The 16,417-nt window shown below is 44.2% G+C and overlaps 1 protein-coding gene across 1 annotated transcript in view; it reads left to right on the forward strand.

Moving 5' to 3' along the window:
• The first annotated feature begins 424 nt into the window (after positions 1 to 424).
• adgra1b (adhesion G protein-coupled receptor A1b) overlaps positions 425 to 16,417 on the forward strand; it is a 1,141,355-nt gene continuing 1,125,362 nt past the window's right edge. The window contains exon 1 of the mRNA XM_085994744.1: positions 425 to 1,324. Coding sequence (XP_085850870.1) covers positions 1,107 to 1,324 — 218 coding nt within the window. The 5' untranslated portion in view covers positions 425 to 1,106. The remainder of the gene's footprint in view (positions 1,325 to 16,417) is intronic.

The following is a 16,417-nucleotide window of genomic DNA, read 5'->3' on the forward strand; positions in this document are numbered from 1 at the left end:
AGAGCGAGAGAGTCGAGCCTGTTAAAACATGTGGAGCTATGTTTACTTTCAAACAGGAATAAGTGAGTGGCACTCCCAGTGAATTACCCCTGACAGGTCAGTAAAGTAACGGTGCAAACACAAACAGATATAGGTCAGTAATTTGGGTCGCATCCTTTCTCATTTAGTTATGTGATTCACAGCATGTCTCTCCCCACACACACACACACACAAAGTTTTGTATTGTGCAGTAGGCGCTTTCTGGTCCAGTTGATGAACTGTGCTGGGTGAACATTACTGAAGTCAAACCTAAACAACGCCGAAGGGAACGTGGTCCCGTCAGTGAACCATTACAAACTCCAGCCCAGTTGCCTCCTTTATTGTTTTGCCCACAAGGAGCCGACAGAAAGGTGCCCCTGTAACTTTAAGGCTGGGCGGTTGGGGGCTGGGCCAGTGGGGGCGGACTGACGGCCACTGCTCTCACACCGCGGCCGGGCCACTGACAGCTCGGCTCATGGGGAGGGCGCAGCACATCTGGATCGGCGGCAGCGCCCAGCTCCTCGGACCTGTTGATCCGCTCGCTGTACAGGGGAGCGCGACTGGGGAAGCTGCGCTGTGCAGGCAGCGAGCGAAGTCTTCATAACCCGCCATCGGCAAATAAACATAGCGACGTGCCTAAAGATCACCAGGCCTACAGTGATTGGAGAAATGGAAGATGTGTTCGCGTTAAGAGAACAGATTTAAAGGATACGCTGCGGCGCGCCAGCTGCAAGAAGCCGGGCACAGACTTTTAGACAAATGTAGCGCTGTCATTTCTGTGGCTGTGCGGGAACCGTGTGACATTCTCCTATCTAATCGAGTAACACACACACACACCAGCGCCAACAATGTGAGCTGAATTGCATTTCCCGAGCCAATTGCCAGCACTTCTGAATCAACAGTTGGCAAGAAACAAAATGCTGGCAAAGAAAAGTCATTAGATGAGATTCGTCACTTTGGGAAGTTTGCAGACTGAGTGAGCGGCTGGACTGGTCACTAACCTGCGGGTCTCGGGAATATTGTGAAATGAGCAGTTCAACAAACGTTAGACTAGGAATAAAGCAATCAATCGGAAGGGTTGATTCACGATGAAACTCTTGTATTTGGTGCATTTAGTCGCCGGATTATTTGGAACCGTAGCCGGGAATAGAAGCTGCCCTGACTTGATCATAGATAGTTGCAGCTGCACCAGCGAGCGCTCCAAGGGACCCAGCAGGCAAATCATCCGAATAAAAGTGGCGTGCAGTCACGGAGAGTTGTTAGAAACTTTGCAATCCAGCCTGCTGCCCAACAAAACAGTAACGCTGTAAGTACTTGAATTTCCTTTCTGTATGTGCATTGCAGCAACATGGATGTCGTTTATATCATAAAAATACCTAGAACATAGTTATTATCGAGTTCGTGATTGTATTAGCTTAACCGCACGCTGCAATGACAAATCTTCACTGCCCAGTCGGTGCTAGGTGTAATTTATCAATTAGGACTTGTATCACTAATTATACTTCTGGCTGTCAGCAAGTATCTCACATTTGAATAGAAAGTGGCTAAATATTCTATAAATGTGGCATGTTGTCGATGTAAAGTTAGAGTTTATTTAACCACATCAGATTGCAATCTCTCTGGCAAGAAATGCATTACGCAAACAGTGCTCCTGGTCATGTTTTCCGACAGATAACCTTTATTCCTCAGTGTTTTCCATTGGTCTCCCCCCCCCCCCCCCCAAGTTTATACACACAGTAGTGTCAGTTCACCAAGAAAAAAATGAATGGCGTTCTTTCCATACTTGTGTTTTCACTCGTTAGGCATTTTAAATCTAAAATTATACTATAAATTTATGAATTACTATTTACATCTTATTACTGATTTCCCCTGGCTGTTGTTTACATTTATTTGGCTGCTGTTATACTGCAGCAAGGTCCCTGACCGGTATCTGTAGAATGTAATGCACAGTTGGCAGACCGAAGTTATAACAACTCTGCACCACTGAGGCCAGCGCTGAAGGAGCTCTGCATAAATGTGCTTAGATGCAGCTGGAAAGCTCCAGTCCCCAGCTGGTGGGCTTTCCACTAACATTAAAAAATTGGGGCAGAACTTGCAGTCGGTATGACGATGTACTCTCAGAGAACGCCGTCATACTGCCTTTGAAATTGACCGCAAGTTCCGGATGCGCATGCGCTAAATCCTGAACTTGCAACCTGTCAAGTTCCGAATAGACAGATCATCCGCTGTGACTGTCACGTCCTCATTTAATATGATGTGCTGACGCAGAGTTGGGCTAATTATCAATTGCGCATCAATTATGCTGGAAAATTTTATGGCTGGTGCAAACAGGTGCAGGAGCCTGTTTGCACAGCGTAAGGGGAGGGGGGAAATGAGAAAATTGTATAAATAATTAAAACCGAACAGATAAAAGTGCCATGTATCAATCTACCAGACAGATATAAAGGCTCGGTTGGAGGAATGAAACAGTTTTAATCTATTAAATCTTGGCGAGCCTTCCAGTAAATAACTGTACTTACTCCAAAGTATTCCCTGTGCTTTTTAAAGCCAAGTATTGCACTTGTCAAACAAATATTCACATTGTTTAATTTAAAATTTGATTGATGTCAGGCATCAGAGGTTTCTGTTTTCTGATTGGCTAGTGAAAAGAGCACCGGCCCAATGATCCCAGGTACGCATTGCGCACAACGTGCGCCCCTGGGATCCGTGGGCCACTAAGCTGCGCACAACTCTGTAGCATTTCAAAGCAAGTTTTTGTTTGTGGCTTCGCACCAGGTAAGTGCGGATTTCATTTGGAGGTCTGAAATAACAACAGAAAATGCTGGAAATACTCAGCAGGCCAGGCAGCATCTGTGGAGAGAGAAACAGAGTTAACGTTTCAGGTCTGGGACCCTTCCATCAGAACTGGAAAAAGCTGGAAATGTAACATATTAAGCAGGTGCAGAGACGACGGGGGGGAGGGGGGTTAGGAGGGGAGGAAGGGATTGAAAGAACATACTGTGAAAAAGGGAATGACAAAATCATACAGCATGAAAAATGGGGGCAGGGATTATTATCTGAAATTGTTGAAATCGATATTGAGTCCGGAAGGCTGTAAAGTGCCTAATCGAAAGATGAGGTGCTGTTCCTAGAGCTTACGTTGAGCTTCATTGGAACAATGTAATAGGCCGCGGACAGAGAGATCAGAGTGGGAGTTAAACGGAGAATTAAAGTGACAGGCGACCGGAAGCTCAGGGTCACCCTTACAGACTGAATGGAGGTGTTCCACAAAACAGTCGCCCAATCTGTGTTTGGTCTCCCCAATGTAGAGGAGACCGCATCGTGAGCAGTGAATACAGTATATTAAATTGCAAGAAGTACAAGTAAATCGCTGTTTCACCTGGAAGGGGTGTTTGGGGCCTTGGACAGTGGGAAGGGAGGAGGTAAAAGGGCATGTGTTGCATCTCCTGCGCTTGCACGGGAAGGTGCCAGGTGAAGGAGAAGGGCTGTTGGGGGTGATCGAGGAGTGGACCAGGGTGTCGCGGAGGGAGCAGTTCCTTCGGAATGCTGAAAGTGGAGGTGAGGGGAAGATGTGTTTGGTGGTGGGATCACGTTGGAGGTGGCGGAAATGGCGGAGGATGATCCGTTGAATGTGGAGGTTGGTGGGGTGAAAGGTGAGGATAAGGGGAACCCAATGTTGTTTCTTGTAGAAGGGGTGAGAGCAGAAGTGCGGGAAATGGAACGGACATGGCCAAGGGCCGTGTCAACCACAGTAGAGGGGAATCCTAGGTTGAGGAAAAAGGAAGACATGTTGGAAGCACTGGTATGGAAGGTGGCATCGTCAGAACAGACGCAGCGGAGACGGAGAAACTGGGAGAATGGAATAGAGTGCTTACAGGAAGCGGGGTGGGAGGAAGTGTAGTCCAGGTAGCTGTGGGAGTCGGTTGGCTTGTAGTGGATATCTGTCGAAAGCCGATCGCCAGAAATGGAGATGGAGAAGTTAAGGAAGGGAAGGAAAGAGTCGGAGATGGACCATGTGAAGGTGAGGGAAGGGTGGAAATTGGAAGTAAAGTGAATGAACTTATCTAGTTCAGGGCGAGAGCAGGAAATGGCACCGATACAGTCATCGATGTACCGGAAAAAGAGGTGAGGGAGGGGACCTGAGTAGGATTGAAGCAAAGAGTGTTCCACATATCCCATGAACAGGCAGGCATAGCTAGGGCCCGTACGGGTTCCCATAGCAACACCTTTAATTTGGAGGAAGTGAGAGGAGTCAGAGGAGAAGTTGTTCAATGTGAGAACAAGTTCAGCCAGGCAGAGGAGGGTGGTGGTGGATGGGCACTGGTTGGGCCTCTGTTCGAGGAAGAAACGGAGCGCCCTAAGGTCGTCCTGATGGGGGATGGAGGTGTAAAGGGATTGGACATCCATAGTGAAAAGGAAACAGTTGGGGCCATGAAACTGAAAACTGTTAGTGACGGAGGGCGTCAGAAGAGTTGCGAATATAGGTGGGGAGAGATTGGACAAGGGGAGAAAAATTAGAGTCCAGATAGGAAGAGATAAGCTCCATGGGGCAAGAACAGGCAGAAACGATGGGTCTACCAGGGCAGTCCTGTTTGTGGATCTTGGGAAGGAGGTAGAAGCGGGCTGTGCAGGGTTGGGGGACTATGAGGTAGGCGGCCATGGAGGGAAGATCTCCAGAGGAGATGAGGTCAGTGACAGTCTTGGAAACAATGGCTTGATGTTTGCTTGTGGGGTCGTAGTCCAGTCTCTTCCCACCTACATCCACGACTCTTCCGATGCCCTCCGCCACTTTAACAGTTTCCAGTTTCCTGGCCCCAACCGTCTCCTTTTCACTATGGACGTCCAATTCCTCTACACCTCCATCCCCCACCAGGACAGCCTTAGGGCGTTCCGTTTCTTCCTTGAACAGAGGCCCAACCAGTCCCCATCCACCACCACCCTCCTCCGCTTGGCTGAACTTGTTCTCACATTGAACAACTTCTCCTCTGACTCCTCTCACTTCCTCCAAATTAAAGGTGTTGCTATGGGAACCCGCATGGGCCCTAGCTATGCCTGCCTGTTCATGGGATACGTGGAACACTCTTTGTTCCAGTCCTACTCAGGTCCCCTCCCTCAACTCCTTTTCCGGTACATCGATGACTGTATCGGTGCCGTTTCCTGCTCTCGCCCTGAACTAGATAAGTTCATTCACTTTACTTCCAATTTCCACCCTTCCCTCACCTTCACATGGTCCATCTCCGACTCTTCCCTTCCCTTCCTTGACTTCTCCATTTCTGGCGATCGGCTTTCGACAAACATCCACTACAAGCCAACCGACTCCCACAGCTACCTGGACTACACTTCCTCCCACCTCGCTTCCTGTAAGGACTCTATTCCATTCTCCCAGTTTCTCCGTCTCCGTCTGTTCTGACGATGCCACCTTCCATACCAGTGCTTCCGACATGTCTTCCTTTTTCCTCAACCGAGGATTCCCCTCTACTGTGGTTGACACGGCCCCTGGCCGTGTCCGTTCCATTTCCCGCACTTCTGCTCTCACCCCTTCCCCTCCCTCCCAGAACCATGATAGGGTTCCCCTTGTCCTCACCTTTCACCCCACCAGCCTCCACATTCAACGGATCATCCTCCGCCATCTCCACCACCTCCAACGTGATCCCACTACCAAACACATCTTCCCCTCACCTCCACTTTCAGCATTCCGAAGGGACCGCTCCCTCCGCGACACTAGGGTTGCAAAATTCTGGGAATTTTTAAAAGAGGAAACTTTCCATGGGAATTTTCAGGAATTTATGGGAATTTATGGGAATTTTGAGTTTTTTTGCACACTGATGGTTTTTGTCTCTGACCCTTATATTATCTTTGTCGTCAAAATAGACATACTGTTCCATACAAATAAAAACAGGCTTTCAAAACTTTATTTAGGTTATAATTTTGAACTTTATTGAACCCCCACAAAAAAGACCCATCTAAAATAAAATAAAAAGAGCGTCAGCTTATTTAGCCTGTAATTTGTCCTTATTTTGTCCCTTTGAGTCTTCTACTCATGAGTCTTCTGAGTCTTCTACTCCTCATTGCTCCTCCTGATTCTCTGACTCTGGCTCTGACGTGTCCATTTCCTCCTCTGTGTCAGTGTCTAGCTGTGTGGTGGACACTTCTGTATCTGGCTCAATAAGTTGTAGGTTCGCCCGGATAGCCACCAGTTTCTCCACTCTCTTGTTAGTCAGCCTGTTGCACACCTTTGTATGCGTATTCCCAAAAAGTGACCAGTTTCGTTCAGAGGCCGCTGATGAAGGTGGGATTTGGAGTATCACCGATGCAATAGGTGACAGGGCCTCAGATGCACAAAGTCCCTTCCACCAGGTATGTGCACTGATATGCTTGCATGATTCCCATATCCCATCCCCATTCCAAAGACCTTGCTTGGTAGAGAACTTTGCCAGACTTCCCAGAACTTTGCCCACATCCAGATTAAGATGGTGTGAGAGGGTAGAAATCACACTGTAAGCGCTGTTGATCTGTTCTCCAGAAAGTATTGGTCTCCCAACATGCTTTGGGTCCAGCATGTATGCTGCAGCATGAATCGGCTTGACACAAAATTCTTGACGCATCTGTATGAATTGAACAATTGCCTTCTCCTCTGCTTTGAGCAGCAGGGATGTGGGTAGGGCAATGCTGATTTGTTCTTTTAAATCAGTAAAAAGCCTGAGAACATCTGACAAGACAGCGTCATCTCCTTCAATCTGAGCAATTGCAGATGCTACTGGTGAGAGTAGTTTAAGGCTGCTAACCACTCTCTCCCAAAACACATCATCCAGCAGTACTTTCTTGATGGTGGTTTCCATATCCCCAGACTGGGATATTGCCATTTCTTGCAGCGACTCCTTACCCTCCAGAAGGCTGTTGTACATTATGACAACACCACCCCATCTAGTGTTGTTGGGCAGCTTCAGTGTGGTGTTCTTGTTCTTTGTCATTTGCTTGGAGTTGTAGGTTGCTGCAACTACCTGTTTTCCCCTGACATACTTAACAACTTGCTTGGCTCTCTTGTACAGTGCTTCCATGGTTCTCAAACCCATGATGTCCTTGAGGAGCAGGTTAAGCCCATGAGCTGCGCACCCAATAGACGTAATATGAGGGTAGGCCTCCTCCACTTGAGCCCAAGCAGCCTTCATATTCGCAGCATTGTCAGTAACTACTGCAAAGACCTTTTGTGATCCAAGATCGTTGGATAAATGCTGCTGCATCTTTGTGGCATTCTTTACATATGGCTTTCTACAGTGTTTGCACATGTACACAGTCTTTCCATCTTTAATGCCTGGGGTAAAATGCTTCCACACATCCGACGGTAAACGTGGCATTGTTCTATGCAGAGAAATAAAGGGCATTCATCTCTGTGTCGAACTGCGGTCGATCAGCACGATTGCAACAGGGTGAGTACATTTTTGCTGATGCTCCATGTGATGGAAGCATGACCTGTACACACACGACGCTACATCACCAATAGTGTATTATTTTGTATATTTTAAATTGAAGGACAACAGAGTTCAACAAGTAACTGGTTTATTTGGTATAAAGTCTGATTTACTTACTGCATCATCACAACATTAGCAGAAAACAAAATGACTTCCCTCAGGACCCCTAACCTGGATCTTAAAAAAACTATAGCAGTCTTACAGATGCCTGCAGGCCAATCACAATTCGATATGCAAATATTACAAATAGAGGGAGCTAATCGCTCATCCACTCATCCAACCAATCAGGACACATTTGTTCACAGTCACACACAAAACTTGTAATTATTAAAACAAGCCAAGTAAGAAGATAAACATATATTGATTAAGAAATTCCTTAATAATTAAGATTCCATCTCTGTTAGTAATTTTACAAGAGGACCTGTGGAAAAAAAAAAGAAAGAAATACAAAAAAAACAATATTATGCTAGCATGTGCTTTTTTGGGCAAAATTCCCAAAATAAACTTCCCGTGGAAAATTTCCGGAAATTTACCAGATATTTACCGGAAACTTTCCACCCCTTTGCAACCCTACGCGACACGCTGGTCCACTCCTTAATCAACCCCAACAGCCCTTCTCCTTCACCTGGCACCTTCCCGTGCAAGCGCAGGAGATGCAACACATGCCCTTTTACCTCCTCCCTTCCCACTGTCCAAGGCCCCAAACACCCCTTCCAGGTGAAACAGCGATTTACTTGTACTTCTTGCAATTTAATATACTGTATTCGCTGCTCACGATGCAGCCTCCTATACACTGGGGAGACCAAACACAGATTGGGCGACCGCTTTGCGGAACACCTCCGTTCAGTCCGTAAGGGTGACCCTGAGCTTCCGGTCACCTGTCACTTTAATTCACCGCTTCACTCCCACTCTGATCTCTCTGTCCTCGGCCTATTACATTGTTCCAGTGAAGCTCAACGTAAGCTCGAGGAACAGCACCTCATCTTTCGATTAGGCACTTTTACAGCCTTCCGGACTCGATATCGATTTCAACAATTTCAGATAATAATCCCTGCCCCCATTTTTCATGCTGTATGATTTTGCCATTCCCATTTGCAACATTTTCACAGTATGTTCTTTCAATTCCTTCCTCCCCTCCTAACCGCCCCCCCCCCCCCCGTCTCTGCACCTGCTTAATATCTGTTACATTTCCAGCTTTTTCCAGTTCTGATGAAGGGTCCCAGACCTGAAACATTAACTCTGTTTCTCTCTCCACAGATGCTGCCTGGCCTGCTGAGTATTTCCAGCATTTTGTGTTGTTATTTCAGATTTCCAGCATCCGCAGTATTTTGCTATTGTTTCATTCGGTGGTCGGTGGTGTACTCCTCAGCTATGCTGCCGACCGCAATTTCAGGGCCAATAAGTTTTTGAAGTAGCCACATGATCGAACCATCTGAGCACTCTTAAAATATAGCTTCATACTGGATTGGAGATAACATTTACTGGGCGCAAACTGATGTGAGATGGCCTCCTGGCAAGGGTTTTACACCACTTGGCTTTAGTGGTCAAAAGTGATTCATTATACTATTGCGTTTACAATAAAACTGTGTTGTATTGAGTGGAATTATTATGCAGCCTTCTTATGTTTTCTGTTTCTTTTACTTTCTTTGCTGCTCTCATTTCTCTTCCGTTTTCTTCGCCTTTACTTTCTTTCATTTTTGAGTCTCTGCTGCCTGGACCTCCAGATATTTACCTTTGGTGGGAGTGTAATGACCTCTTGCGCAATGATTCTGATACTAAATGTTTCCTGCTCCTCATTCCCTTCATGGCCCTCACACCTCTACGTGGCTGTCGCACTCCTCTTGACTCCTAATCCATTTGCTAGATTTGCCTCTGGCTTATCTCCTAATCGAAGGCCTGTTTATGTTGGAGTAAATTCGAGCTTGTGTATAATGTTTCCTTTAATGTGAAATTAACTTTAATAGAAGCACTTGCTGCTTTAATTTATAAAATGATGAATTGGCGCTGGAATTCCTTCCCTAAACCACTCCGCCTCTCTACCTCTCTCTCTTCCTTTAGTGTCAGCTGTGGCTCAGAAGGTTGTGGGTTCAAGCCCCACTCCAGGGACTTGAGCACATAAAACTAGGCTAACACTCTAGTACAGTGCTGAGGGAGTGCTGCACTGTCAGAGGTGCCATCTTCGGATGAGATTTTAAACCGAGGCCCTGTCTGCTCTCGCAGGGGAATGTAAAAGATCCCATGGCACTATTTCAAAGAAGAGCAGAGGAGTTATTCCCGGTGTCCAGGCCAATAGCTAGCCCTCAACCAACATAACAAAAACAGATTATCTGGTCATTATCATACTGCTGTTTGTGAGAAGTTGCTGTGCGCAAATTGGCTGCTGCGTTTCCTACATTAAAACAGTGACTCCACTTCAAAGGTACTTCATTGGCTGTAAAGCGCTTTGAGATGTCTGGTGGTCGCGAAAGGCGCTATATAAATGCAAGTCTCTCTTTCTTTCTTTAAGGTGCTACTTAAAGCCTATCCCTTTGAGCAAGCTTTTGGTCACCTGTCCTAATATCTCGTTATGTGGCTCGGTGTCAAATTTTGTCTGATAACACTCCCATGAAGCACCTTGGGACGTTTTACTACATTAAAGGCACTTATATAAATGCAAGTTGTTGTTATATTACATTTTAAGAACAAATTGCACTCTGAAGGAACAGAAGTAAAGGATCCATCCTGGATAACAGCTTAGCACAATAGGTGCTTTGGTTTATAAATAATAAAGCCAAAAAGACAAGGTTGTCCTGTCTGAAATTAAGTGGTGATGCTGCATTCTTTATGCTCCAGAACAGGATACTAATAGTTGCTAATATTTTAAAGTAAAATAAAGAACTAAAAATCAAGACCCTGTGGCATCAAATTTCTGTATACTGTGAATTTATTCAACAAATGTTTTTATTACATTCAAATACATGATTGTTTTACAATTTATATTTACATTTTAGAATTTTACACCTTTAATAAAATCCTTCTCGTTTCTCCCCCAGCAAATACACTGAGGATGGGCAGATGGCTGAATACCATGCCTCTGCTTATGTTACTCAGTAATTAGTCATTGGGAGATTTGTTTGTGATCCAGGATAACTAGCATTTTGATCTTTCCTTCTCTTGTTACAGGAAAGTAAATAGCTTTAACTTAGTGCTTCCCCAGTAGCCCGGTGATCAGGAACCCATCATGTGGGGATTGCTTGTATCCTTGCATTCCATGATGCCATATGCAGGAGCGCCACCATTGCATTGAAGTATCATCCCTTATTTTGTACTCTTTAATTATATTTTGGAACACATTTTTGAAATTTAATTTGCCTATTAAAATTGTGCTTGTTCCTGCTTCTTGTACTTTTGAGGAGGATGTATGAAGCATTGAGAATGACTATGGGAAACCCAAGTATTTTTTTTAACTAACTGCAGCAGACTTTCTGTAATGTTGTCTTTGGAATCTTAATGAGAGTGTGTTGCTTACAATATGTACAGTATTATTCCCTAGTAATCTGCTGAAGAAACAAACCTTACTATAACACAGGGTTCGTCATCTGTTGTGTGATTCTTCACATTGAATGCTATCAACAGCTGTCTCCCTTATCCCTTACATCTACATTATTTGTAAAATTTTGATGCCACATAATCTGATTGCAGACAGTTAAAAATATTTTGTTGAAAGTTTTGTTTTCATTACTAAATCTGTAATTTCCAAATGCATGAACAAACAGCAAAAACAATTAAGATTACTTCTTATACTAAAATCTTGTACAGCCACAAGTAGCAACATACGCATACACCAGAAATAAATTAAATTTGGTGAAGTGTTAAATAGTATATATTATGTAAAGTATAGAAACTGTACACATACTATATAAACATCAAAAGTATCACTTGGGACTGACTTTAGAGCTGTCATTGTGAGTCAGTCTGGATGACCATACACTACTTTCATTGTTCATGGTCAGCTGAACTGCTTGACAGAAAATTTGTCTTCTAACTCACACCAAAGCATCTACTATATTCTATATAGTGAGAGTGTTTTGTATGGGCTATCTGTAAATGAGGGAATTATAAACACTGCATTTAATTAAAGGATGTAATATGTGTGATTATACCAGCAATGATTTATTACAGTTGTATGTGTGCATTGAGTCACTGGTAGAGTCACTTCTTTGTTACTTGTTTCTGGTTTCCTTCTCAGATCCAGGGCTAGCACTCTGTCCCCATTACTCATCTTTATGTCTCTCTCTCTCTGTCATACTGCATTGACATATCTCTTTTACCAAACTGTCCAGCACCTCTCTATTAGTTCTAATATTTCTGCCTCTCCTTGGTCTGTTACACTCCAGACATTAACACACAGATGTCATATAACCAACATGGCACACCAGATATCACATTTAATAACAGATGCAAAACAATCTTAAAAATAGAGAAAGAAATCCAGTCACTTGGTGCTGGACTCTTCTCACGTGGAGCCTAGAATTTACAACCATTTTCTAATCTGCACAGTTCCCTCACCAAACAACAATTTAACTCTGACTAATCAAAGGCACTGTTTACTTCAGAACAATTAGGCTTTGTGACCTTAAAGATACATAGCTTCATCGAGCGGCATAATAATACATTGTGTATTACAAAGTATAACACTCCTGTCCTTGTAAAACAGTCTATTGTTGGACATACCACAGGCAATACCATGGGAGATCCATTAGTGTTATATAAATAAAAGCCTGGAGAATGAACTTAAATAGGAACCTGAATGGAGTAAGAATGGGTACTGCAATACCTACAATGAAAGGTTTTGAATTCTGCAATAAGGGAATCATAGTAATTTATCGATGCAATTTAAATTTCAAGAGGCCTGGCCCTGCTTTTGTTCCTATTGTTGTGAAATACAAATGTTTCAAAAAGTGCGCATTTGATTAAAATGCCAATCAAGATTAATCTATAAAAATTGCTTTACTGAAAGTACCTAATTATATTTAGAATAAAAAAGACTTCTGGACTCTCAACACCCAGAATATTGTAAAACTAAATAACATCTCAATTTTCAGGTTATTGTAAGAATACTGAAAAAAAACCTCCCAAAAAGGAGTACAAAAGTTAGCTTCTGTTTTGAGATGCAAGGTTATATAATAACAATAATAATCCCTACGTGTTTTTGTAGTAATGATCTATTTTAAATTGTTAACATTCAAAAGACTAATTTAAGAAAATTGCAAATCTTTTATGAGCTATATTATACTTTGTGTCGTAATTACTATGAAGAAGTAGATGTGCGAGCACAGTGAAGTAATGTAATGTTTGGACGTCTTTATTGCTATGCTGAATAGTGCTCCTCTCCTAAATGGTTTTACAAAAATTAACAAAGAGGAAAAACTTTTTGCTTATGAAGGTCAATCATGAGAAACTTGGTTAGCATCGCATGGGTGTAGAAACAGATAAAAAAATGAAAAGTAGTTGTTGAACTATAAGTCAGTGAGTCTTGTGGCTGTTGTAGTATCTCTTAATGTAGAAAAGGGCAAACAGGACATATACAGTTTGTGAAACTAAACAGTTAACTCAACTAGCAATTGTTTAATTGTAAATATGTGTCTCTTTTTTCTTTCATTTATTGTGCTTATGAATTTGAGGAATAGTAGTGCAATTAGCTTCCACATGCACGCTAACGACACCCAGCTCTACCTCACCACTAGCTTTCTCGACCCCTCCACTGTCTCTAATTTGTCACACTGCTTGTCCGACATCCAGTACTGAATGAGCAGAAAATTCCTCTAGCTAAAGATCAAAGCCATTGTCTTTGGTCCCCGCCACAAACTTCGTTCCCTAGCCACTGACTCCATCCCTCTCCCTGACAACTGTCTGAGGCTGAACCAGACTGTTCGCTACCTTAGTGCATACTTGACCCCGAGAAAAGCTTCCGACCACATATCTGCTCCATCAGCAAGACTGCCTACTTCCACCTCTGTAACTCCGCCCCTGCCTCAGCTCATCTGCTGCTGAAACCCTCATCCATGTTTTTGTTACCTCTAGACCTGACTATTCCAAAGCACTCCTGGCCGGCCTCCCATCTTCCACTCTCCATAAACTTCAGCTCATCCAAAACCTTACTGTTCATATCTCAACTCACAAAGTCCCATTTACCCATCACACCTGTGCTCGCTGGCCTACATTGGCTCCCGGTTGAGCAAGGCCTTGATTTTAAAATTCTCATCCTTGTTTTCACATCCCTCCATGACCTCGCTCCTCACTATCTCTGTAACCTCCTCCAGCCTTACAACCCTCCGAGATATCTGGGCTCCTCTATTTCTGGCTTCTTGCGCACCCCCGATTTTAATCGCTCCACCGTTAGCAGCCATGCCTTCAGCTGCCTAGGTCCTAAGCTCTGAAATTCCCTCCCTAAACTTCTCTGCCTCTCTACCTCTTTCTCCTCCTTTAAGATGCTCCTTAAAATCTACCTCTTGACTGAGCTTTTGATCATCTGCCCTAATATCTCCTTATGTGGCTCGGTGTCAAGTTTTGTTTGATAACACTCCTGTGAAGCACCTTGGGTCATTTATCATGCTAAAGCTGCTGTATAAATGCAAGTTGTCGTTGTTGTTGCTGGAGAATGGAACTCTTCCTATTTCAGCCACCAGCATCAAGCATCCAGGGCAGAGTAGCACAGGGAGATGCAGAGTAAAGTTCCCTCTTCTCTGCCCCAACAATGTGCTGCAGTCCAACCTTGGAAGAGTGTCCCCTGCTGCAACAGTGTGACATTTTTTCCATTTCTCACACCTGCCATTCTTTAATCTGTCTGAGTGACATTCCCAATTAGTGTGGAATTAAGGACAGTTTTATGGTGAAAAACTGGATTGAGATGTTTCACGTAAGATTTTCATCCATTTGTCTAACTCGAATGTGAACCGAAATCATAGGCCATTGTCTAATCCACTGCACCACCCAGTTTTCCCTTAAATGTGCCTAAGGTAATAATGGCCAATTACAGAACTTACTGCAAGAACTATGCAAAAATACCTTCATACACCCATCTCCTTGCGAAGCAAAACGTCATTCCTTTTCTCTATTACTTACTCCACAATGATCTGCAGGCTCTTGTCAGTAAAATAGACTCTCTGGGCTCGATTTTCCAAGCCCCGAGGAGGCGGGTTTAGAGGCGGGAGTGGTGGGAAAATTGCAGAATCGGGGGGCAGGAACCCATCCTGCCCCCAACCCGCCTCCTGGGACATTGGCACGAAGATGGGTACCCAGCCTGTGCTGGGAGCCGCCTCCCCAAGGTGGGAAGGGGATTAGTGCCAATTAACTGCCTATCAACAGGCAGTTTTTTGCCTAATCCCTATTTTTAGCCCTGAAGTGTGGGCTGTCCGGCGGCTCCGAACCACGCCAAGTTAGCGAGGTGGACTGTCGGCCTGCAGGGGTTGGAGGGGTCGAGATGTCCGTTGTGCAGGTAAGTGATGGGTGCATGTGTGCAGAGGTAAGTATGTGAGGTAAGTGTAAAGTGTTTTAATAAGTTTTACTTACCTTTACTTTCTCCTGCAGGCTTCCTTCCTTCAGTTCTCGGGAGTCCCTCAGCTCACCGGCACAGAAAGCAGAATGGCCGCTGAACTGTCAAAAGCTGCAGCCTCTGCTTTCTGGTCTGGAGAGCTCTCTAACTGAGTCTGAGTAGAAGGACTCAAGTTAGAAGACAGATTGTCAGTGTTTGATAGCTTCACAGAGCTGTCAAACGCTGATTTTTCATCTGTGAAAAGCACTTGACATGAAATGTCAATCGCTGACGTCACCAGTAACCAGGTGTCCCTTAATTGGCCGGCTGAGCCTGCTGGGCGGGCTTAACAAGGTCAATCAAGGGAAAATAACGTGGGTTGGCCACAAGTCGATGGAGGCGGGACTACAACCCAAAAAGTGGGAGTCCCGCCTCCAAAAGCTCCCCATTGACAAAATCGAGCCCTATGAATTTGCCAAAAATACTGGGCACTCCACTACTGGATTGATGAATGTTTTACTTCCCCCATCCCCATGTGCCAGGAGAGAACATACGGACGTATAATAAATAAAACTGATTTGCGGGAATGTTAGCCTAGAATACAACACTTCAACATTTTGAAAAATTGAAAAGAACTGACTATCTTGCCAGCTATTTTCAATCATTACAATTCACAATATATTTGTAACAATAGGTTTATAAAGGAAATCATGCATGCTTTTGGAAAATCTATTGGGAATCACTACAGGTTAGCAGTTCATCAAGTTATATATTTTTGGTATATTTAAAATTAAATGGAAACAGAAATCGGAGAGAAAATGGACAAGAGAGAGGAAGTGTAGTAACCTGGGAGGTTATGAGTAACCTGATCCACCAGGTGGTGCTGTGGCAATTGCTCTCCTGAGTTAAGTCTGATCTGTACTGTGGTACTCTTTGTTTTTGCTGCCTCATGGCAGAAGCTTTTATGTGCAAGTGTTGATTAAACCATGTTACGGAGTTAACCGGTGTCCGTCTCCATCTATGGCCACCTCAAGATACCACATATGGCGACGAGAATAAAGGACGGAAGAGTTTTGGAGTATTCGGAAGAGGTGCTCGGGTTGGTTAGCAAACTAGTCGGAAAAGCACGAGGCTAGGCCGCGGGAGTCAAAACGGAGTTTGATTTTTTGGCTGAAGTGACCGGACTCCAAGGATGGCAGGAACGGTAGGCTCCGTGGCTCCTTTTGACAGCAAGTCGCAGTCTTGGGAGGAGTATATTGAAATACTGAGCCATTTCTTTATGGCAAACGATGTGGACAGTGCTGAAAAGAAAAGGGCCATTTTACTGAGTTGTGTGGGAGCGCAAACCTATACACGGATGAGGAATCTGCTGAGCCCGGAGCGGCCAGGAGAAAAATCTTTTGACGAGTTGGTGAGT

Source organism: Somniosus microcephalus, chromosome 8 (assembly GCF_052327205.1).
Source record: "Somniosus microcephalus isolate GS21.2 chromosome 8, FLI_Smic_1.0, whole genome shotgun sequence".
Lineage (NCBI taxonomy): Eukaryota > Metazoa > Chordata > Chondrichthyes > Squaliformes > Somniosidae > Somniosus > Somniosus microcephalus.